Raw genomic sequence first — 25,202 nt, 5'->3', positions numbered from 1 at the left:
CTTATACTTAATATATCGATGACTTTCAGTGGTGATGTGTGTAAAATCATAGCTTAAGTTGACCCATACATCAGCCTGCTGAGCTTCTCACAGGATCCTCAGCAGGATGAGATTTTAATCCCTTAGTAGATGCATTTGCAAAGCAGCTGCCCTTAAGCAGCTAGGTCTCCTTTGGAGATGTTAGGGCAACTGTTAACGAATCCCATTCCTCATGGCTGAGCCTATGCTGCCTTACCTGTCCTGGTTAAACTGGAAAGACCAGGCTACCTATAATGCCACCATCCTTAAAAAAACACCGTATGTTCATTTACTTATACACATCTGGAAAGGTATGTTAGGTTGTTTACATTAATGACTTGAAAGGAAAAAATGAAAAAATAATGCAACAAAGGAAATGTGACATGAAATGGCTACTCACATGTTATCATAGACAAAGTAGAATTGAAAGGAGCCCAGCCCTGGCCAGCTTGATCTTACAGTAGGGGTCGGTGTTGGTGGCGAGGTGCCCGGGCCCCAACAACTCGCCCTTGAAACTTTGAAAGGAAAAAAATTCCTTTGGTTACTTTGTTGAAGATATTTTTAAAATAATTTTTATATAAAAAAATTTAATTATTTAATCTAAATTTAGCTCTGACATGGTGACCAACTCATGAATCGGTCAAAGAATATCGCTGAGAACACATGAACACTCCTAATTACCGTACAATTTAAAGGAAAGCAAAACATTGAAATCATAATTTTTATATTAATTTTCTCAATATGTATGTGTAATTAAAGATATGTTAGTCGTAAAGTCGTAAACAAAGAAACTATTATTTTTTAACGAAAAAGTGTACAGGTATCCTTCATTAACACGGTATTTTATAACACGGATCCACTCTAACACGAAAAGAAAATTCCTCCAAACCCTATCATGGTGATTCGACAACACGATAACGAGATTTTTGTTTAAAATGTAAAAATTACATTATGCACTATGAACACACAATATATAGGAATAACCGAAATTATACTGCTAATTTTTTATTCATAATAGGTAAATAAATACATACAGGCATAGTTGAGATGTTTCATTCAGAAAAATTACTCTTATTTTTGAACTGACTTTTAGTCTCATATAACACGGTTTTGCAAAACACGGGACTTTGGAGGAACGTATGTACAGCGCTGTGGAAAGGTTACCTACATTAGAATGTTTTTTTTCCCTACCTAAGGTAATAGCTAATAGAGAATGCCTTAGGCATTAAGTCCGCCAATGTAAATTTTACATGAAGTGTAATAAATAAATAAATAAATAGCTAGCCTTCAGAGGCTATTTCAGCGTAACCCTATAGTAGGTGAGGTCACGGGGCTCAAACCGGAGTGATGCTAACATTGACCACAGCAAGAGCAGTGCTTCGCAGAATGTACCACCGGATCGGAAACGCGACCCACTGAGAAGATCCGGCGAGAAACTCAGTGGGCAAACTGCTTACCTCATGCTGTATAAACATCCAATATCCCGTTTCAATTTGTGAATCTTTCAATTCATAATCATTTGGCTACACTGTTATTTTTACGATGATGTCTCTATGAATATGTATTGTTTTAATTCAAAGACCATTACGTTTTCTTATGGACGCAGCGAAGCGTCGATGGAGCTAGATTAAATGTTTGCGAGTTGTTGTTCGAATCTGAATGAGTAGTGTAGTTATAGTTAAAAAGTTATGTTTTGTTGTTTATCCAAATTTCGTTTCCGTTTCGCCGAGGTATGAATTTTTATGTCTAAAATAGATTTCTCGTTATTTTTAAAGCGTCCAGATAGATTTGAGGCCGACAAGAATTTTCAAGGATTGGCATGTTTCAGTTTTTAAGAAGAAACATTTATCGATGGTTGAGGTTGCAGCGTAAGGGGTGGTACCGTCACCTGATTTATTTAAGTCGCGAAGCAGATTTCGCTTTGAAACGTAGGGCATCCCTTACTACGCTGAACGGTAACATTCGCGCTGTGACAACTTCGGACTCCGGTGACCAGCTCTGTAGATAATAACAACAATACAAATGTTCACGGACAGATCATCTGCCATTGGAAGTCGATTCTGTTTGGACTTGGATCGATCTCGAGACTCATATGGAAAAATAACGCCGTAGTTTAATTTATAACGACCTTTTACGGAACCCTTTTAGTGCCTTTAAATAAGAACCAATGTTTGCTTCTCATTAGAAATTTGTAGAACCAACCCGTGAAGGGGTGATCCGTAATTACGGGCAGTGTTTAGTAGAATCACCAAAAATATATATTTTAGAAGCCTGATATTAGACAGTTCAATCGTGGTTTGAAGTTTTATCAGTCCAGTGGTTATATCGGTCTGAATAAGGGCGGTTTATCCATAACGTCGGGTTGTACAGGACACATCTGCGTATGCTGCGGGTTCGGTGCTTCGATGACATAGAAATACCTTTAATTCAATAAAAAGTTAAAATCAATTCATTAAATAGATTAAAAAGATTTTGTTATTTGCTCATTAATCGATTATACGCGCAGTGACTGATAAATGGTATAGTAATTATAATTTCGGCACAATCATATCTCTAGTATTGAAATGTGCGATAATATTAAATAGTTTTTATAGATAGGGAGCTGTATGCCAAGATAGAAAAGAATTCGTTTTTACTAAATTATTTACGACCTATACGAGTATATCAACAAAACACTGACAAGAATTAATTGGTAAGGTCTTACTCAAGAGCTAGCGGATCGGTGTGCCCTTAAAATATTAATGTTTTTTAGTTACATTATATGATTAAGTAAAAAAAACTAAATAGATTCAAAAGGGCAAAAAGTATAAATAATCACATTTATAATTAGTAAACGATGCGTGATCGTGTGATGAATTTTCTTAAAATAATAATAGGTTAAAGATCAGCTTATCTCATAGTGTGATGTTCGTTACAATTTAGTCTGCAATTAAATACATAGCGGAGAACAAGAAGAAAATACGTTTGGTACAATCTAGGAGGATCCTTTGTCTTCACGCCAGGTTTGCCGACTACAAACGGGCGTAATTCAATACAAAACTAGATTGGTTTCACGCTCCCGAACACGAGGTTTATATAAGAAAGCGAAACGCAACGCAGCACCTCAAACTGAATCTTCGTTTCATGGGTACTACACAGGTGTTACAGCAATGGCTAAAATGGTGACTCGAGAGAAAAGCGACTACGGGAGGAAGGTGCAGGAGAAGGCCGTCATAGAAAAGGTGTCCCGTTGTTGAGATTGCGCGCGATGGAACCTAGGGTGGTGGAATTTCTGCTGAGCAGACTGTTCGGCCATGTCTTGGCTGTTTTGATACCGCGGTTTTCTTCAAGCGATCGCGAGAGGCGTGTGGTACCGGCTTCTGCGGGTAACGAGTGTGTGGTCTTGCAGAGGCAGATGGCGATCGAGCGCAGCGCTGCCGCGGAGGCCGCGCGAGCCCCCGCCACGCCCACCGCAGCCCCCCTGCCCGCCCCCACCACCGTCATCACCCTCGAACACGGGGAGCATTTTGACTCTACTCTATATAGGTAAGCATGATCTACCACGGCAAGGCCTAGGTCACGTACGTAATGCAACATATGGATAACTAGCTTTTGCCCGCGACTTAGTCCACGTGGAATAGTTCACAAATAATACTTTATTTTAGAACAAATTTGGTTAACATAAAAAACACTATAGTGAGCCAACCTTAACATATAGACTTTTTTTTTTAGGTTTTTTAAAGGGGAACAATTCTGTCATACATTATTTTACCGAAACTTTAACCGTTCCTGCAGCGCACACAGGAGAAGCTCTCAAAAGGGAAAAAAAACGATTTTGAAACATTCTTTATTGGTGCTCCGCTTGTATTGGTCTTAGCGTGATGTTATATAGCCTATCCTTCCTCGATGAATGGGCTATCTAACACTGAAATAATTTTTCAAATCGGACCAGTAGTTCCTGAGATTAGCGCGTTCAAACAAACAAACTCTTCAGCTTTATAATATTAGTATAGATTTTATTTTAATTCGTTTGAATATTTTATTTTTCAGATTTGAAAAAGGCTGCTATTTACAATTTTGTCCCGGACCAAGTTTATTAGGCCGGAAGGTGTTCCTTTACACTAATTATGTGCTCACTGACGATGAACGTGAGTAATCACCAGTAACATTAATATGTCAGCTTTTCGCAACCCCTTTTTTGTTTTCATTGGTGTAGAAAGGTAGGTTGGGACATTGTGTCGTTACATGGACTCACGCATCACGACATGTGTGCTCAATAAGACAACGCTCCTTGACAAACGAGGCCAAATATTAATTTTGTGTAATTGCTGCCCCGTACTGCAAACCGGAACGCAAGATTACTTACTTCATAGTAGGACTCACGAGCGAGCTCATAGTAGGTTCCGACATTAATCACTCCTGGCAGATGTAACCTCTCATATGTTTAAAATACTTTTTTAATTGTCGTTGTATGCAGCGAAACATATGGCCCATCTGTTGGTAGTTAGTCACCGTCGCTCACGGGCATCAGCAAAGCCACTGCCTACAATACTGCTCTGTAAAAGATACGATTGAAATGCATGTCCCCTAGAATATTATGACGACTTTTGTATATTAAACTAATTATGATGGTCAAAACGTCGAAATTGACTACATAGCAGATATGATTTTGACAAAGACATTTCGTCTTCTCGCATTAAAACTGTATAATCTGAAAACTTATAAAATTTTACAGAAGAGTGTTTTAAAGGTTTAACACAATATGATATTTTTAATATTAATCATCTTTGCAACATTTATTTTTAGTTTTTACCAGTTACATTATCTGCCTTTTACAGTAAGATAAAATTATGTATTAATTTTGTTAATAGTAGTCAAAATATAGGTAAACTAAAAAAAAAAAAAACTAGTCGTAAACAACGCTCTTTTGACAGTATTTATGAGAAAAATACTGGTGATACCAAATGATTCCGCATATTAACTCGATTTCGAATATTATTCCGAAAATTAACTCAATTTCGAATATTTTTGGAAATTGTACACTTTTAATGCGAAAAGACGATTTCTCAAAAGTTTGGCGGGACATGACCACCATATCTTTTTTATATTTTTTTTATTGCTTAGGTGGGTGGACGAGCTCACAGCCCACCTGGTGTTAAGTGGTTACTGGAGCCCATGGACATCTACAACGTAAATGCACCACCCACCTTGAGATATAAGTTCTAAGATCTCAGTATAGTTACAACGGTTGCTCCACCCTTCAAACCGAAACGCATTAATGCTTCACGGCAGAAATAGGCGGGGCGGTGGTACCTACCCGCGCGGACTCACAAGGGGTCTTACCACCAATAAAAGGACAATGCCCAAAAGTGGGCCAACTTCATGACAAAACTATTTGTACTTGAAAAACTATGCCTTATTTTTTAATGTTGTTTAGTTTATGTATCAACATTTCTTTCACCCTGGCATTATTTTACAAAAAAATTAATTACTTATTTGATAACATCCCAAAACTAAGTGCCATAGTTTTTAAATTCGCCAATAGACAAAGGGAAAATTAGCCCATACAGCCTTATAGTAAACTTATATGCTGACAAACGAAAGAGTTGTCTGTGACTTGAACAACAAATAAAAAAATTGCTAATGGTTATAATTCACAGACTTTTTAGTTTATTGTTGTTCAATTAAATATTTATGTATTGTAATAATAATAATTACTTAAAACCATGAATTATTTAATATTTTTAAATATTAATGATTCCATTAGTAAAAATCTCAATGGCCTACCATTACTCTATTCTTATTATATATTATCAGAGAGTTTTGGCAGCAACCCGAGTGAAGCGTCACTTGAAGTTTTATTTTATATTTTTTTAATAGCTTATTGTGATGTATAATATACAAATTGGGTGTTGTTTTGTGTATTAAATGTCATTGTGCATTGGAATAAAACTGTGGCTAACATAGCAGTGACTGTTTTTTTTTTCAAGATAAAAGATTGCGGAAATTCACGCTCACTCAATGTGCTATTCATCAAGTTGACGTCAACACTCCCAAAAAGCAATAAAAAGAAATACACCGGATTTTTATTAACATAAAAAATATATAAAAAATATAACTATGACAGACTAGGCTGTATAGGCTACGCTCTTTGCCTGCTTGTTGGCGAATTTAAAAACAACAACAACAATATCGTTGCCGGCTTCCGGATTTCATTTCATTTTATTATTATTATGAGGATATAATAATAATAAAATGTACGTAAGGGCTTATTTCTAGCAACATTAACCACAATTAACTTATTTAATACTGTAAATAATGATGAGACCGATTATTGATTTCGAAGAAAACAATTAACAACTTAATTTTAGCTGCAGAAAAAAACAGATTTCTCTTAAACCTGGGTGAGAATATAAAAATCGTTTTCTGAATATGAAACGATATTTCATGTCTATCAAATTAAGTTAAAATCATCATCACCCGACAACTTTTTTTAGGGGCCCAAACGCCCATAGAAAATGGGCATTGTCCTTTCTGACTTACCGTATAATTTCACCGGAAATGATGTTAGATTTCGATGTGTTTGTACTCTTCTAGAAGGCGATCAATCCGAGTTCATCCGCAATCAGTACTACGGGCTGGAGTGGCGCGCCGAGGGGGAGGAGGGAGAGAAGGGCGAGTCGTTGGGAGCCGGGCCCCTCGTCACCGACACCGACCTCTACTGTAAGATCAAGCTGGCCAGGGCTGGCTCCTTCCATTTCTACTTCGTCTATGATAATGCGTGAGTAGCCGCCATTACTTAATAAGTCACATTCTCTCACGAAGCATCAACCAACGCCCTAAAACTGCGATAATTAAGACAATTTTTTTTTGCTTTAAAACTATCGACATCTTGTAGCCGATGCTCCTAAACTTGTATTATATGTTGTTGAAGATAAGGCATTTAATTAATAACTATATAACTAAACACAGAATATTAAAAACTAATAAATCATACAAGTCTTTATTTGTTATAGACAAATTGATTAAATTTTATCAATTTGTGGTTTCTGAATATTTTTAAAACCCTTCATTAAAAATAAAATATAGGATAGCTAATTTGTTACTGCCATCTACAAGAGAAATGACAAACTAATCGAAACGAAGCCATCTAGTAGCCGAAGCCCGCAAAAATTTTTGTTGAGTATCTATCTATGGCTTTGCCTCCTGTTACCGGGAAGCGAGTAGCAGTTCGCACTAATTTCTTTATAATATAAGTTTATTATTGTTAGGATAATGAAATAGATAATTATGTTGTTCACAATGCTTCGGCAGAGAATCAAAGATAGGTCCCCAAGGCTCGGGCTGGTTCCACGTGGCGCCGACGCTGCGCGCGGGCCCGGGCGGCGCGGCGCGCATCCCGCTGGACGGCGTCGCCATGCAGACCGTGCTGGCCAAGAGCCTGGGCCCCTTGCCGCGCTGGGAGAACACGCTCAGGGTCGCCAAAGAGACGGGCTATAATATGATACATTTTACTCCTATACAGGTGGGTTTCATCTCCGTTCAATGTTGTCATAATTTATTAAGTATATTCCGGTGCGAAGGGCGCGCGAGGTTACAGGACAAAACTATACGTCAAAACAAGGCTTTTCAGTGTTGGGGAGGTAATGTGAAGTGATATCTCGTGATGTCCACGGGCCCCGGTAACCTCTGCATATTGGAGTTATAAAAATAATTATTAAAACTAAGATATATATAAGATACAATCCAGATCCAACATCGTCTGAGATATACCCATGATCTAGGAATGCGTAGATACATACAGACGCCGGGTCCCATTAATCTTTAGCATCTGTATCATCAGCTGTAGTCGATGGTCTGCCGCTTTACAGGAGCTGGGCGGCTCCAACTCGAGCTACAGCATCGCCAACCAGCTGAAGCTGAACCCTCGCTTCGGCCAGGACACGGGGCGGGAGGTCTCCTTCGCCGACGTCGAGAACATTGTCGCCAAGATCAAAAACGACTGGAGCGTGAGTACTGCGTTTGATCTGATCGACTTGACGCGCTCCCAGGCCGTAACTCCGGGAGAACTGCTGGATCGGATTTAATCGAAGACCTGTTTGTTGTCGGCACTCATAGATAAAAGGAACAAGCTACCCGGCTACGGCCACCAGCCGATAGCCAAGGCCGCGCGACCGTAAACCTCGGGAAAATTGCATTTTCGGGATTCCATTAAGTGGACCGGGGAATAAAGCCAGAATGAATCGGAGCGCACTCAAAAAAGTTTTCTGAAATTAGTGATTGCAGTTAAAATTACATGTTATTATTATCCATTGCATTAGACTCAATGTAATTCAAATTGATTGAAAATCAGACGGCACAGGGATCGCGGCCCCAACGGTCTCGCTTAGGTTTGGATATTTTTTTGCGAACCGCAGATACGATATTGATAAAGGACAATGCCCAAAAATGGGCCAACTTTGTGCCAAAATTATTACGTTTCCAATGTTCTGAATGCGTTTATGTTTTCGTAGTCACGGTAGATTGAAACGATTCCTGGCGGTGCGCAGATGCTGTCGATATGCGACGTGGTGCTGAACCACACGGCCAACGAGACGAGCTGGGTGGCGGAGCACCCCGAGGCCACGTACAACTGCGGCACGTGCGCCTACCTGCGCCCCGCCGCGCTGCTGGACGCCGCGCTCGCCGCCCTCAGCGCGCGCGTCGCCCGCGGCCTGCACGCGCCGCCCGTGCCGCCGCGCGTCACGCAGCACGCGCACGTCGAGGTGCGCCCGCCCCCCTTCAGTTCAGACTCAACCTTCTATTGCGGGTTTTGGATAAAAAAAAATCTGTTGTGTAAACAGTAAACAACAAAAAAAGATTGTGTGGTTTTATGAAACCACGGTAAAAGTGAAACTTTTTTTCACATTATAGACATTTAACTTTAACAAACAACATTTATATTAAACACTGACAAAAACAAACAAAATAGCGTGGAGCACTGGCACAAATGAGTAATAGTCTATACTACACGGTCTGGTGCTGCGAACTATAGGCGTCGCCATATTGGCCTTGACTGCTCTGACGAGCGCCTTTCACTTATCCCTACTCCGCGGCCGACCGTCACGCGACATGCAACACACAGACGAAAAAGTTTGAGATGATGTAATAAAAGTTTCACTTTAATTAAAATTAGGTACTACTGTTTATTTTTTTCTGCATTATATTATTTCTGACGTCTCGAATAGTTCACAGTTTTCATGCTCACGAATGATAAAGCAGTATTCGTAGATATTTGAATATTGCGTTAATATGGTCTAATATTTAAATAATAACAATTTTTTTTCCCTACCTAATCGTTGGTAGCCTAAGAGGATATTCTAATTTTGTGCGAACTGCTAGGTGAGTTCATGAACTTAACCTGAGAGAATTGCTAACACTAGCCCTAGCAAGAACAGTGCTTCGCTGAATCTACTGCCGGATTTCGGAATTGCGACCCACTAAGAAGATCCGACGAGAAACTCAGTGGGCTATAAGAAACAGTATTTCTTGACATTTATATTTCATTAAGAAATAATAAACGTGCACATTATTAGTAAAATAATCCGTTGGTGTGTAACAAAACATAACTGTTATATATTGAATTCTGTGCTGTTGTCAGGCCATCAAACACATACTGGAGACGCAGGTAGTCCCAGAGCTGCGCCTGCACGAGATGTACATGTGCAATGTGTCGGAGCTAGTCCAGGAGTTCTACTTTTTGGCGAGAAACAAGTTAGTATTAGTCTTTAGAGGTAGTTGCGGGACGCAGACGTCACATACATCTTAGAGTCGGCGTTCAGCATAAAATAATCAGCAGCATAGATATCACGTCACAAATCTATTCTACACAGCGTCGCCCCCCCCTCCCCCCTCGGACCGGGCCCCCGCGCCGCCCTCCGCACTGCGCCCCCCACCACCCCGCAGGGCGCGCGGTGGTGCTGTGGCTCCACAGACAGTGCCGGTTGAGTCACAGTATTGTGAGCAGGCTGATAACTTTGAGAACTCGTGAACACATGCCGCGATAAGCTCTTGTCTCCGGAGAGACACCGGTCCTCCTGTTTGCCTGTTGATTCTGTCGTGTGCTTAGTGGGGACAGCCCTTATGAGTTAAATTAAAAATGTCTTTTCATTTTCAATGGTTTGATTCTACAATTCTAACATATTGGACAAGTAGAATTTTAACGGATTTAATTTTACTACACGATTCGCTTAGATGGAAAACCCGAAGGATCTCCAACGGAGGTCCACTCTGCGCTTGTGTAGATAAGTTGACAACTAACGTTCTGATTGGTCGGCGTGGGTTCCAGGGTGCCGGCGGTGAAGGCCCCGGCGGAGGCGGAGCGGCCGGTGCTGAAGCTGGTGGAGGACCCGCAGTATCGCCGCTTCCGCGCCACCATCGACCTGGACGCCGCTCTGCAGCTCTACAACGTGTACAGGTCCGTGCCTCCTCTACACTCTGTTAGCGATGATTAAACTCCTCGAGCCTGGTGGAAATATAATGTATATATATAAAAGTCGGCCTTTTGAAGTCGTCGTGGCATAAAGGATAAGACGTCCGGTGCGTTCGTGTTAAGCGATGCACCGGTGTTCGAATCCCAGGCGGGTACTAATTTGTCTAATGAAATACGTACTCAACAAATATTCACGATTGATTTCCACGGTGAAGAAATAACATCGTGTAATAAAAATGAAACCTGCAAAATTATAATTTGCGTAATTACTGGTGATATGACCTCATGTGGGTCCGCGCGGGTAGGTACCACCGCCCCGCCTATTTCTGCCGTGAAGCAGTAATGCGCTACGGTTTGAAGGGTGGGGCAGCCGTTGTAACTATACTGAGACCTTAGAACTTATTTCTCAAGGTGAGTGGCGGCATTTACGTTGTAGATGTCTATGGGCTCCAGTAACCACTTAACACCAAGTGGGCTGTGAGCTCGTCCACACATCTAAGCAATAAAAAAAAACGTGTACTCGCCAGGTCGGAGTGTTACGACGAGGAGTCCCGCCTCAAGAAATGCTGTGAGGAGTTGAAGCTGAACCTGGAGCAGCTGAACGAGGCGGCCGCGGAGCAGGTGCGGGGACACCTCCGCGCCGCCGTCGACAACGTGGTCGCCGGCATGAGGTACCCACACAACGTGACAATTATTTGAAATGGCAACACTAAGTTTCGCTTATGGCAATACAAAACTACTGAATTTGTATAGATCTTGCTATTATTACATGCATTTTTTTTTTTACAAAGTAATCGTTTCAATTTGTAATAAGAAATAAGAAGAATTCAATTCTTTTTTAGCATTTTAATATGTAATTTTTTGTCTTTTATATATATACTAGTGGCCCCGCAGTAGTCGAAATTCGACTATAATTAATTGAGATTATAAGTTTAAACATTATTATGGTTCTATGGTCAAACATTTTTATAATTCGATAATATAATCACAGTGTTCGCCAATACTGAACTAGAGATCAATTCATCATATAGATCAATATTAAAGACAAACAATATTAATCTATTTTCAATTCGACCACAGACTTTAAACAATAACAAAAGTTTCCCAATTGACAGTAAACAAAGAGTATATTTTTATGTATGTGTTGTGTCAAATACATGGTAGTGTGTGTAATGTTTGCTTTATTGATTTAAAGTATCTTTTATGCATTATATTAAAAAATATTAGCATTATGCACTCCTTCTCTATATTCTCTATAAGTGTGAGAAATTTCATATTCCCCGTCCGCGCAATTTTCGTAAAAACGGTACAAAGTTTTTGCTTCACGTATTAATATATAGATAGTATTTTATAAAACAAAATTTTGAACTACTATTCTTGAACGAATGGAAATAACTCGATGCTATTACTGCTGGGCGTGCCTGTCGATGATGATGTTGATGTCGCCAGGTACTACCGCCTGCAATCGGACGGACCCAAGATCGAGGAAGTCAGCGCTAAGAATCCGCTGGTGCCGAGGTCAGTTCACAACGGCCATTATTATTACACATTTCATTTTTATGCATAATTGAATTTAAAAAAAAAACAATAATTAGGCTGGCTGAATACAGAAAAACAAATTTTTAATGAAAAATGAACTTTTGCCTCAAATGACGTCATGATTGGCTTTATTGAAACAGATACTTTAGCCTTTATTTTATATATTCTGTGTATTACTCAAATGTCTGGTTTGTTCAAATGTTATTGAAAACTTCAAATTAATTTTTAATTTATAGTCATAGCCGTGACTTAAAATGCGGTGTATAATTGTTCGAACATGTTTTCAGATATATTGTTTCTTCGTAGAACCATATCACAGGTTCAATATTTTTAAGGCAACGGCTCGACTTTCATTATGCCACTTATGAATTCAATTGATGATTTCATAAAAATCTATAGTGAACAAAAAAATTGTTTCTTAAATTGGTTAATATTTTCTAAAACAAATTATATAAAATCGTAAGTTCTTTTTACGGATTCCCATTAAACAGTAACGGTTCATTTTTTATGGCCAAAATACAGTGATTAGTTTTCAATAATGTATTTGTAATTTCTAAATTAAAAATAAATCTTGAGACCGTCGTATAGGTTTTGAGCAATCCACTTATCTTCTCAATTTAATCTAAATGCATCGAGTGTCTGCATACATTGTGTTGTGAAGCATTTATAAGCCCGGTCACCGTCCTCGCCGAACCCGTCGCTTGTGACGAAGGGCTCGGCGAGTAAATTAACCCTCAGACACAGCTCACTGAGTTTCTCGCCGGATCTTCTCAGTGGGTCGCGTTTTCGATCCTGTGGTAGATTCTGCGAAGCACTGCTCTTGCTAGGGCTAGTGTTAGCAACATTCCCTGTTTGAGCCCCGTAAGCTTACTTACACGTCAAGGCGAAATAGCTTCTCAAGGTTATTAGCATAAGTAGTAAAAAATAATAATAAATATATAGTGTTGGTGGCCCAGGTACTTCACGTGGGCGTGCGACGTGGAGTCGTGCAGCAGCGCGGAGGTGGAGGCGGCGCTGTACGGGGGGGAGGGGGGCGCGGTGATGGCGCACAACGGCTGGGTCATGGGGGCCGACCCCCTCACGGACTTCGCCGCGCGCCCCGCCGCCGCCGTCTACCTGCGCCGCGACCTGCTGGCCTGGGGGGACTCCATCAAGCTCAGGTCTTGACTGCGAACTGACTCTTCTAAACAATCTGCATCAAGTCTCTCAACGATGGTGTAGACCTTCCTGTTAGTGAAAATATCTTTGAATTGATCTGGTGGTAGGATCACTTGTGAGTTTCCGCACGGGTAGGTACCACCACCCTGCCTATGTCTGTCGTGAAGCAGTAATGCGTTTCGGTTTGAAGGGTGGAGCGGCCGTTGTAACTATACTGAGACCTTAGAACTTATCTCAAGGTGGGTGGCGGCATTTACGCTGTAGATGTCTATGGGCTCCAGTAACCACTTAACACCAGGTGGGCTGTGAGCTCGTCCACCTATCTAAGCAATAAAAAAAAACGTAATTCAATCAATCACTTAAAAAATAAATATACATGAGATTATGAGTGGTCATCGTTGCGCATTGAGTACGGTCACATGCCCGCAGGTACGGCGACAAGCCGGAGGACAGCCCGTTCCTGTGGGCGCACATGCGGGAGTACGTGGAGCTCACGGCCGAAGTGTTCGACGGACTGCGCCTCGACAACTGCCACTCCACGCCGCTGCACGTGAGTACCGCACCCGGGGGGGCGGGGGCACCCGGGGGGGGCGGGGGCACCCGGGGGGGCGGCCGCACCCGGGGGGGCGGCCGCACCCGGGGGGGCGGCCGCACCCGGGGGGGTCGGCCCGTGCAGACATATCTTCACGTAATGAAAAATAGTCACGTAAAATCGTGAGAGGTTAATGAAAACTCGCCAATGTCAATTAGAACCAATATTAAGTGACATTTGTTTATTAAGTAAATGTTGCGTGATGATAACCTAATTGATCGTCAAACAAAGCGTGGTCTTTAAGGTAAAATAAATTATTTGAGTTTGAACAAAATTGAGGTCCCGGCGGGCGGGTCTGTGAGCGAGGTCTGTTGCTGCAGGTGGCGGAGTATATGCTGGACTGCGCGCGCAACGTCAAGCCGGACCTGTACGTGGTGGCGGAACTCTTCACCAACTCCGACCAAGTCGACAACATCTTCGTGAACCGACTGGGCATCACTTCTCTCATCAGAGGTGACCGAACTTATTTGTGTACGCTACGAGCAGGTTACGATTGCAGCTTCCTAGGTCCACTTGTATTATTCGAGAGGTGGCTCCTTCGGTAGCCCATCATCGGTTGGCTGTAACAAGCGCGAGTGGGCCACGCACGCTACTATATATCCAAATCTTGTCTGTTATAAGACTAATCAACGTTAGGCAGCTACTTGGCCGTGGTATTGCTCACCTGTAGGAACGATGGTAACCATTCACCAACAACACAGACGGTCGTCAAGCTCGTCTGCCTAAAATAGCAAAAAACTTTTTATTAAAAAAGTGTGTGTGTCCGCTCCGACGCACGACTGGAGTTTACTGGATATAAAAAATTAAACGAAACAATACGAGAAATAGTTCTATATTACGACAACACGATACACTACAGATTATTAACAAATTAACGAGACACAAAACAAACGACTAACAAATATATGAAAATACAATAATGAGAGAAACGCGCGATCAGTACGAGGCTTTGTGGCGGACTGCCGGCGCAGCAGCCCGGCGCGCATTTCGTGTGACATGCGCATAACGCATTTCGTGTGACATGCTAGTACGATTTTGGTCCCCATAATTTTCATACCCCGGGCCTATATATGTAAATCGATTCTAAAGGAGTAAACTCCAATAATCAGTTAATTTTTCAAATGACCGATACATTTCCAGAGGCTCAGAGCGCGTGGGACTCGCACGAGCAGGGCCGGCTTCTGCACCGGTTCGGGGGGCGCGGCGCGGGGGCCTTCATGTGGGGGGGGCCGCGCCCCGCCGTGCCGCACGTGGCGCGCGCCGCGCTCTACGACCTCACGCACGACAACCCCTCGCCCATCGACAAGAGGTACGGGGGCGGGGCGGGAGGGAAGAATTCGTCGTTATTACTGTTAGAGTAAAACGATATAAGTATTTGAACAATATGCTTTACTGTTTCCGCAAACAAACAGATAACAAAATTAAGTGAGTGCCTTTGTTAATCCCCTAACTAATCAACGTTATCCGTATACATTGCGAGTTGACGGAGTATGTAATGTACTTAAGCGATTTGTAATCTATAGCCGATGGCGTTAATATGGACTACCATTACACCCTTCAAATGTAAGATCCTTTCTGAAATTTAGATCATAAGAAAAAAACAAGAACACAGACGAATTAATATATCGACAGAGCTTATGAAAATGTAAAAGTTTAAAAATGTTTCCATTGTATTATTTTTGCGGTGTACAGATCCGTCTGGGATTTGTTGCCGTCGTCGGCCTTGGTGTCCATGGCCTGCTGCGCCACGGGGAGCACGCGCGGCTACGACGAGCTGGTCCCCTACCACGTGAGTACCCGCCGCCCCCCTCCCCCGCCCCGTGCGCCGCGGCCCCCGGGGGCGGCCGGTACACGAACGGTTCGGTGCAGGTCCACGTGGTCGACGAGTCGCGGCTGTACTGCGAGTGGAGCGACGGCGCGGAGCCGGCCGAGGGCGGCGTGGGCCCCGCCTGCGGGATCCTGGCCGCCAAGCGAGCGCTCAACGAGCTGCACCTCCAGCTGGCCCAGGGCGGTTACGACGAGGTAACACGCGTGTGCTCCTTAAATAAACGGACTCATCATAATGATAGTGAGATCGGAACGCGCGCATTCGTGACTCCTCGTCAGGGAGAGTCTTCCTCCGTTGTGACCTTCGTCAGGAACTTGTACGTGTGACGGTATCTCTACTGCCGCCACATAGAAACAATCGCAAAAGCAATTTGAATTCATTCAGACATAATAATAAGAGCACTGTCATGTACAATGACGTCAATGTTCATTAATATACCAAAGCTCTCTTAGCTATTAGACAACGGATGCTCCAAACACATTTAGGTAAGGCGCTAAACCAAGACTAATAAACATGAGCAATAGAACAGCCACCCGCAGGTCGCCGTCAGTTTCAAACGTGTAGAGTAAGTAGCAAGGCAGTGAGTGTCGCGCGCCCGCCAGGTGTACGTGGACCAGATGGACGCTGACGTGGTGGCCGTGACGCGCCACGAGCCGCGCTCCCGCCGCTCCGTCGTCGCCGTCGCCTTCACCGCCTTCCGCCCCCCCGCCGCCGCCGCGCGCCGCGCGCCCCCACCCCTCCGCTTTGAGGGACAGCTCGAGCAGATCCTCATCGAAACTGGATTGAGAATCAAGGACCACACGTGAGTGGCGCTGTTAGATATCTTACCGCTTCGGGCGGTATTCATTTAATTTACTAGGGATTCCTAAAAAATATTCAATTTTATAATATGAGGCGTATGTTTTTTGTTTGTTTGCACAAAGATTTAGTATTACAGAGTGTGACTTGTTTACCTGAGCGCGTGGTCCTGCAGGGCCGGCCCGTTCTCGAAGCACCCCCGCTACATCACCGGGCTCGCGCAGTACGACGCGCCCGTGCGCCGCGACGTGCCGCTCGCGCAGTCCGACGTGTTCGCCGCGGAGAGGACCGAAGGACAAACCACGATCTTGGAATTCAAGCCCTTATCCCCGGGCACTGTGGTCGTCATTCGAGTGGCGCCGCGCCCGGCCGCCGCCAGCGCCGTGGCCGCGCTGCACAGGCACATGGAGCTGGCGGGCGGCGGCGACCCGTACGGCCTGCAGCCGGCCCTGGCCGAGCTCGACCTGGTGGACTTCAACGTGCTGCTGTACAGATGCGACGCGGAGGAGAGGGACGCGGGGGGCGGCGGAGTCTACGACGTTAGTGCCCTGCTGTCGCGCGTTCACCGAGCGCCCCGCCGCGAGCCCCCCACTGACCCCCCTCTCGACTTGTGTGCAGGTGCCGGGCCACGGGCCCCTCGTGTACGCCGGCCTGCAGGGCGTGATCTCGTTACTCTCGGAGATAACTCCCAACGATGACTTGGGACATCCGCTGTGCGACAACCTGCGCGCCGGGGACTGGCTCATGGACTACACGTGCGCGCGCCTGGAGAGGGACCCCAGACTGGCTGCCGTGGCCGCCAAGTACAGGGAGGTCCGTGCTCAGCTGTGCTCAGTGAACTGTGAAGTTGAAGTTGTGAGTAGCGTTGATGTTCGGTAAACACGTGCAGGCGTTCCGGCCCATCTCTGCGCTGCCCCGGTTCCTGGTGCCGGCGTACTTCGCGGCGGCGGCGGGTGCGCTGCACGGCGCGCTGGTGGCGGCGGCGCTGCGGCGGGTGCGCGCGCCCGCGGGGACCCTGCGCGCCGCGCTCGCGCTCACCAGCGTGCAGCTCACAGGTGCTCAGTGCGCTAAATTATATCGATACAAACTAAAGTGAGAGCGATGCGACTGTGCCGGAGCACGGATCCCGCGGGCGGGTACCGGTTGCTTTATTGAAATACGTACTTAACAAATGTTCACAAGTCGTGTAAACCGTCGTCGTCATGGTCGTCAAAATCGTGTAAAAAAAATACACTGCATTGATTATAATTTGAATAAATTACTATATAATTGAAACATAGATAAACCTCACCCGCTGCGCAATAAAAAAATAGGCTCAGGAGCCATTCATTAATTAGATAGGGAAGATTTTGGGGAATTTCGACCCCCTCCTTCCCATGCCCTATTTTGTTTGTCCCATCCCGAAGACAACAATTAAATAGCAAGTTTTTCTCAGTCTGTCGACCAATTTTCTTTTATTGACGGTAGCTGTTGACAGCCTTAAGTGTTATCAATAAAGGTATTTTCCAAGTAGTCAGTTTTGTTATGTCATTTAATACATGCATGTAACTAAACCTTGATGTATCAGTTGAGTTTTGAGCAAAGGATAATTTTTTTATTCATTTGTTTCAAGGAAGTTTATTAGCTTAATTTAAAATAGATATGTATTATATACAGAATAAAAAATTGGAAACAAAAAATAAAACAAAACGAGTATAGCCGCTCGTATAGAAATGTTACAAACTAATGCTCTGGGAACCCCCGCCCCCTACGGGACCTCGCGCCCGCCCCCTCCGGCCCTCCCCCGGCAATAACTACGACGAATCTGGCGTTGTTTTGACGCTCACTTGTAATATATTTGTAATAGAAGAATAAAATAGATCAATGTCTAACAACTTGTTTAGTCTGTTGAAATCGCCCACACGCAATTATAAAGTAGTTGACGAAATATAAATATAAAAAACATGTGTGCAATTCACACGTGGTAGAAGTGAAACCTTCCAAAATTAAAATACAATTATCCTAAACGTCTTAAGTATACGTAAAATTTTGTCATTAGTAAATAATTGTAAGGTAGCGCCCTCTGTGAATTGATATTTTAATTTCACGTATAATCCTAAATTAAAATTCACTACAAGAGCTTTCATACACACGTTAGTATTAAAAAATCTCACAGATGGCGCTGTATTAAATAATATGTATATTTCTGTCTCATTCTTTGCTGGCTTCATCCTACACATTTTTGTATTTGTGTCTCTTACCTGTCGTTTTTTCCGTTGCATCCGGTTTGAAATCGATTCTAAAGAAGTTTTCACTTCAATAAGTGTTGACGAGCGATTTCTTCGTAAAGGATTAACTTTATTTAATGAATTTTTTTTGTTCTATTTAAGTTGATAGCCTTGAGAGGCTATTTCAACGTAACCTTAACCAGTAGGTGAGCTCACGGGGCTCAAACCGGAGTGATGCTAACATTGACCCTAGCAAGAGCAGTGCTTCGCAGAATCTACCACCGGATCGGAAACGCGACCCACTGAGAAGATCCGGCGAGACTCAGTGGGCTGTGTCTATGGGTTAATTCGTTCGTCGAGCCCTTCGTCGCAAGCGACGGGTTCGGCGAGGACGTTGACCGGGACGTAGTCAGTAACGCGATGCTACCGCAGGGCACGTGCCGAGCGCGACCCTGCCCGCGCCGCTCCCCGCGTCCCCCACCGCGCCGGCCCCCCGCGGCCCCCGCCCCGGCTCGCTGTCCGCCGGCCTGCCGCACTTCGTGGTGGGCTACACGCGCTGCTGGGGGCGCGACACCTTCATAGCGCTCCGCGGCATGTTCCTGCTCACCGGGAGATACGAGGTCAGCCCTGTTGTTAATACTGTTTGCACAGTAAAATTCCAGTTTAAACTAACCACGTGTTCGCTAAATATGCGCATTAATTGTTACCGGCGCAGGACGCTCGCCTCCACATACTGTCGTACGGGGCGTGTCTCCGGCACGGCCTGATCCCCAACCTGCTGGACTGCGGGAAGAACGCGCGCTACAACTGCCGTGACGCCGTGTGGTGGTGGCTCTACTGCGTGCAGCAGGTACGTGTGCCCCCCCACCCCCCGCGGTACTGCGCCTGTGTGTGCGCCCCCTGATGTCACTTGTACATGTACAGTGAAACGTTTCAGTATTGTAAGGAGGCCCCGGACGGGCTGTCCCTCCTGTCGGAGCCGGTGTGTCGGCTGCAGGCGCGCGAGGAGGGCGCCCCCGCCGCCGCGCCGCTGCACGAGCTGCTGCAGGACGCGCTCGACACGCACTTCCAGGGCCTCGTGTTCCGCGAGAGGAACGCCGGCAGGACCATCGACGCGCACATGACCGACAAGGTGCGGCCGCGGACTGAGACTGCCGCGACTCAAACTTTAGGCTTATTTCTTATCATACACTCTCACTCTTGTAGCTGATACAAACAAACACTCTCTAATTTTAACGTGTTTTTATTTTATTTAACAGGGTTTTAATGTGCAAATTGGCATCGACCCAGAAACCGGGTTCCCGTTCGGTGGCAACGACTCGAATTGCGGCACGTGGATGGACAAGATGGGGTCGTCCGACAAGGCGGGCAACCGCGGACAGCCCGCCACCCCCCGGGACGGCAGCGCCATCGAGCTGGTCGCGCTGGCCTACAGCACCGCGCGCTGGCTGGCCGAGCTGCACCGCGCCGGGCGCTACCCGACCCCGGGGCTGGTGCGCCGCCACCGGGACGGCACGCTCACCTCCTGGACCTTCGCGCAGTGGGCCGACCGCATCCGGGCCTCCTTCGAGCGCCACTTCTGGGTCCCGCCGACCCCCGCCGCGCCCGACGCGCGCCCCGACCTGGTGCACCGCCGCGCCATCTACAAGGACACGCACGGCGCCTCGCGGCCCTGGGCCGACTACCAACTGCGCTGCAACTTCCCCGTGGCCATGGCGCTCGCCCCCGACCTGTTCGACCCGCGCCACGCCTGGCAGGCCCTGGACCAGGTCGAGAAGCTGCTGCTGGGGCCGCTCGGCGTGAAGACGCTGGACCCGGCCGACTGGGCCTACCGACCGGACTACGACAACTCCAACGACTCGGACGACCCGAGCGTCGCGCACGGCTTCAACTACCACCAGGGCCCCGAGTGGGGCTGGCCGCTCGGCTTCTACGTGCGCGCGCGCCTGGCCTTCGCGCACCCCTGCGGCAAGCACGCCCGCGCCGTCGCCGCCGGGTACCGCGCGCTGGGGCCCTCCGCCGCCGAGCTGCGCGCCTCGCCCTGGCGCGGCCTGCCCGAGCTCACCAACGCGGGCGGCGCCTACTGCCGGGACTCCTGCCGCTCGCAGGCCTGGACCGCCGCCTCCGCGCTGGAGGCCCTGCACGAGCTGCGCGCGGCGCGCCGGGCGCGGCCCCTCGCCGACTGACGCGTGCGGCCGCGCCGCCTGCTGCTGGCGCTCCGCCCCGCGCCCCGCGCCGCCGCCCCGCTGTACGCGGAGCCGTACGAGCCGCGGCCCCGGGCGGGCGCGCTGGGCGTGCTGCGGCGCGCGCTCCGCAGGGCCCGACCGGCGGCGCGCACCATCTACAACCTGCTGCAGGGCGGCCGCGACAAGCCGCTCTCTACCGTCGTGTACAGCGACCGGCTGCTGCGCTACGGGCTGCCGCTGCCGGTGCGCGTGGGGCGGCGCCGCCTGTGGGACGAGCTCGGCCGCGGCGCCGTCACGGAGCGTCGCGCCGCCGGGCCCCGCGCCGCGCACGTCCTGTCCCTCCCGCCGGTGCCGCGACTCGCTCCCCGCGCCGGGCCCCTGCTGGGTATCGCTTCTCCCAACGGTTGTATAAAGTATTGTCCGCGACGACAATTTCGATTTAGATCTTCTCGAAAACGAATCTTCATCCTGCCGGCCGATTGTCATTTCTTGGAATCGATCCTGTGGGAGGGCGAATCGGTTCACCGCTCCCTTGACTACCGGCAGCCCGCGGGTGGCGTCGAGCCCTGCCGCCCGCGCCCGGTCGCTCTGAAGCGGCTCTCTCGGATGTCTTCGGCCTGCGGCTCCACGCTGGAGGAGCCGGACGAAGAGGGGATCCGGCCCCAGTTCGCGATGCCGGACGACGAGCGGGCGGCGGGCGGGGCGGGCGGGGAGGAGGAGGGGAGCGAGGGGGAGGCGGCGGAGCTGACGTACGAGGCGCTAGTGAAGCCCTCCCCGCGGGTCAGTGTCATCAATTTATCGGAGCGGCAGAACAACAAGGCGGCGTGGCGGCCGCTGGAGCGCAAGGTCCTGAACACGGCGCGCGAGGGGGCGGGGGCGGGGGGGCGCGGGGCGCGGCTGCAGCGGGCCACGCTGCGCGCGCTGCTCTCCTTCTCGGGGCTCTTCTACACGGTCGCCTTCCTCATCTTCTACTTCCTGAGCTTGCCGTGAGGGGGCGCCAGTAGACGCGTCGACGCGATGACGGGCACATCAGACTCACACTACGTCTCCTGTATTACTGTAATTATTGTACTTGTATTTTTAAAATTCTAATATCGATAAAATCGAATTAATAAATCATTGAAAAAATTATTTTATAATATTTTATATCCTTGTAGTTTCTCATCAATACTGTATTGTACAGTGTAATGTTGATACAAAAATGATAATTATTTTTAATTCGCCAATTATATTATTATATAGTTTCCGCTTTAGTTAATTTCCAGTCTGTGTCAAAATGTATAATTGTTAATAGTTTTTCAGTGTATATGTATATTTTTAGAGTTACTCAAGTGTTTATTATAGTAATTAAAGTTAAATAAAGGTGTTATGCAATGCATGTTGTTTAATTTTAATTTTCATAAAGAGAGCTGGAGACACCATCATTATAGAACACAAGAAAATTGTCAAAACCTTGAATTTTAAGATAAGCTTCCTTGAACACAAATTTCGAACAACGACATTCGGATCGTCGGTGTAGCGAGCGATTCAGTCGCTCTTCCCTTCAATTTTCAACTTTGATCGTAGATAAGAGCAAAAAACGTCTGCATCGAAAGACAGGGAAATCGATGAAAAATCGATTTTCACACGAATCGATAATTTTTTCTGATTATTTCTTCGTTCGCTCTATCTCACTCTCTTAATCGGTCTCGATCGCTCTCTCCCTCTTCTACAAACGTTCCCACATTTTCGTATCACTAATATTATTGTTATTGCGTTTCATCCGTAAACATTTACTCTCACACGCGCCAAAAAATATCACTTTAAAAATCCATTTAGATGTGGCATTACCCTTATCAACAAAAGCTCGAATTTGAACTTCAGAAACGATGATAATCTAGTAGTGGCCTATTCTGAATCATCTGTTTCAGCTAGAGCGACTGCTAACGCACAAGACTTATGGCAAATACACCATGAAAAATGGCAGCTAACATATCAATTGCTAAAAATACAGAATTTGGGGCACTGTTATCCAATTTCAAGGCAGATCCTCTCGATGCATGGTCTAAAGGGACTTTCCCTAAGCTCACCGACTTGCCTCTCAAACGCTTCTCTGTAATAACGACTTCTGCACTAGATGAAATATTATTTTCTTAAGCGTAAAGAGATGCTGTCAGGGAAACACGAAATCTTATTCTAGGAAAGACATTACCAAAATCATTGTTTTTAAACTGTCTAACTGAAAACTTATGACAACAATTCTAATAAGTTTTCTTTTTCTTTACTAAAAAAGTGAAGAAAGAAAGATTTAGAAGTTTTTTAATTTTGAGACCAGAAGTTTATCGTTTTTTTCTCTTATTTTATTATGAGCTTTTTTATTGTTTAAACTTTATCAAGGTCACTTTTTTGTAGTGATTATTGTTTAATTTTATTGTTGTTCTAGTAAAATGATAGATAAGAATAGATCTCTGTTAATAATTCGCATTTATTTAGTCTTAGACTTTTATTGTTCGAATTAAACATTAAAATAAAAACTTGTGTTGTATATTAATTTGTTTTAGTTCTAATGTTTATTACTTAGTAGGTGAGGTATTTTTTACTGAAATTATATTTTTAATAACGCTAATGCATATTTCACAAAGCATTGTTTTTTTTTCTCTAAATTTATATTGATATTTGTAGTTTTCCAATTACAGCACAAGAGCGCATTATGCGGCATAATGCACAACGTTGAATGTTCCAACTACAGCAACGCTTCGCACAATCGAGCACTCTCAAAAGTACTGCTCTCGCGTGATACTCGCAATCGATACCGACTCAGTGACAGAAAATTGACAAGTGTTTTTCTTTAAGTTGGCATTGATCGATATTTTGTTTATATTATCGTTAGTAATATTATTTAATGTTGAAAAAAATTGTAAGTAAGGCTTTCGTTTCGTCGTAGTTTCTTAGAAATAATCAATGTTAATTAAAACTGTGCTAACTTAGCGCACTCTGCTGATGCATTTGAAAATTAATTCACGTTCCAATTAAGCTTCAGCATAATTCGGCATTGTGCGTCACTGAGTCGCAATATGCTCTGTAATTGGAAAACTACCATTCTAACTATCTGGAGAATAACCTGAGAATCGTCGGTTATTCAATAAAATCTCCGCAAGCAAAACCTACGGAGGCTAAAACTACCTCTGGTATATAGGTATACTATAGGTATACACATATTGTGTATAGACAGACTCAAATTACCGTGCATAGATTATACACTTTACCGTGCATTACATTTAATAACTACAGTACAATTACCATGTAAAATATAAGAAAAACCTACTTTGGAAAAAATACAATAGTATTAAATCAAATATAAAAAGCTTTTTAATATTGGATAATATAAATATGATCATTAAGCGCCTATATAAAATATGCTTATTCTATTAATTGTATGAAGAAAACTTTTCGTTTGCACGTAAATCTGTTTTATTTAATGATTATTTAATTTAGCCTTTATGGAAAAAATCAAAAAATCACACAACTTTAACATGAACGCTCTCAAATATATTAAGCGTACGTATATTAAGCTGAACGCAACTAGTTGTAGCTTTACTATAGATGATAGACTGTGTTGTAGACATGTGTAAGTAATGCGAGTGATATTACTCCTATTACTACTATTATATGACCTTTATCATGAAAAATCATATAATCATAATAAGTCATTTCATGAGTATGTCTGTAAATATTCCAAGTTGTTTAAAAAAGTATGTACATTGGCCAAGTCATTGCACTTAGGCAATCTTATAAAAAATGCACCTGACAAAATTAAAATGACTTGGAATATCATTAATAGGGAGACTGGGAATGTCAGAAACAGCAATGCTGAATCAATTTTGAAAATCAATGATAAAATAATAACTTCTCATCAAGAAGTGGCCAGTGCTTTTGAGCGCTACTTTGCTGATATCCCAGCTTCTACTACAAAATCTTTAATTTCATCTCCTACCGTCGCCGAATCATTACTGCAAGATCATGTTGATAAATGCAGTGTTAACTTTAAGTTCACAAATATTGCTATAAAGGACATAATTGATAATTTCAAGCTCATTAATATTAAAAAAACTGGTGATTTATGGGGAATATCAATGAAGGTTATAAAATCCATTATTGATATAATCGCACCTTACCTTGCTACAATATTTAATGACTGTATTGATAGTGGTGTGTTTCCTGATCTAATGAAATATAGTAAAATAATACCTCTGTTTAAATCTGGTAGTACTTTTGACCCCACTAACTTTAGACCCATTTCAGTACTACCAACTTTGAGTAAAATTTTTGAAAAAATTATTTTGGAACAGCTTTTGAACCATTTCTATTCCAATAACCTGCTTCATAACAAACAATATGGATTCACTAGAGGCCGTTCGACTATTGATGCAGGTGTAGATCTTATTAA

At 44.7% G+C, this 25,202-nt stretch overlaps 1 protein-coding gene across 1 annotated transcript; it reads left to right on the top strand.

Annotated features, from left to right (window-relative positions):
* The first annotated feature begins 3,085 nt into the window (after positions 1 to 3,085).
* On the top strand, positions 3,086 to 20,797 carry LOC114240094 (glycogen debranching enzyme). Its single transcript, XM_089737159.1, has 25 exons — positions 3,086 to 3,239; positions 3,407 to 3,543; positions 4,048 to 4,145; positions 6,595 to 6,778; positions 7,312 to 7,522; positions 7,869 to 8,006; positions 8,547 to 8,762; positions 9,638 to 9,750; positions 10,325 to 10,453; positions 10,996 to 11,139; positions 11,918 to 11,986; positions 12,964 to 13,167; positions 13,595 to 13,715; positions 14,078 to 14,210; positions 14,898 to 15,066; positions 15,450 to 15,546; positions 15,627 to 15,779; positions 16,188 to 16,387; positions 16,559 to 16,922; positions 17,002 to 17,196; positions 17,273 to 17,438; positions 19,023 to 19,210; positions 19,306 to 19,440; positions 19,528 to 19,722; positions 19,850 to 20,797. Exons 1-25 carry the CDS (start codon positions 3,168 to 3,170, stop codon positions 20,774 to 20,776), a joined length of 4,758 nt encoding a protein of 1,585 aa, XP_089593285.1. The 5' UTR covers positions 3,086 to 3,167; the 3' UTR covers positions 20,777 to 20,797.
* Positions 20,798 to 25,202: the final 4,405 nt, after the last annotated feature.

Source organism: Bombyx mandarina, chromosome 22 (genome assembly GCF_030267445.1).
Source record: "Bombyx mandarina strain Sakado chromosome 22, ASM3026744v2".
Classification (NCBI taxonomy): Eukaryota; Metazoa; Arthropoda; class Insecta; order Lepidoptera; family Bombycidae; genus Bombyx; species Bombyx mandarina.
This window is presented reverse-complemented; position numbering and strand designations above follow the sequence as displayed.

What these genes read in the sequence shown, in the direction of transcription:
- LOC114240094 (XM_089737159.1), top strand. Translation starts at nt 3,168, where the DNA reads ATGGCTAAAATGGTGACTCGAGAGAAAAGCGACTACGGGAGGAAGGTG. An exon ending in TACTTCGTCTATGATAATGC is followed by an intron (nt 6,779 to 7,311) that starts GTGAGTAGCCGC and finishes ATGCTTCGGCAG; the next exon opens with AGAATCAAAGATAGGTCCCC. An exon ending in GCCACTCCACGCCGCTGCAC is followed by an intron (nt 13,716 to 14,077) that starts GTGAGTACCGCA and finishes CTGTTGCTGCAG; the next exon opens with GTGGCGGAGTATATGCTGGA.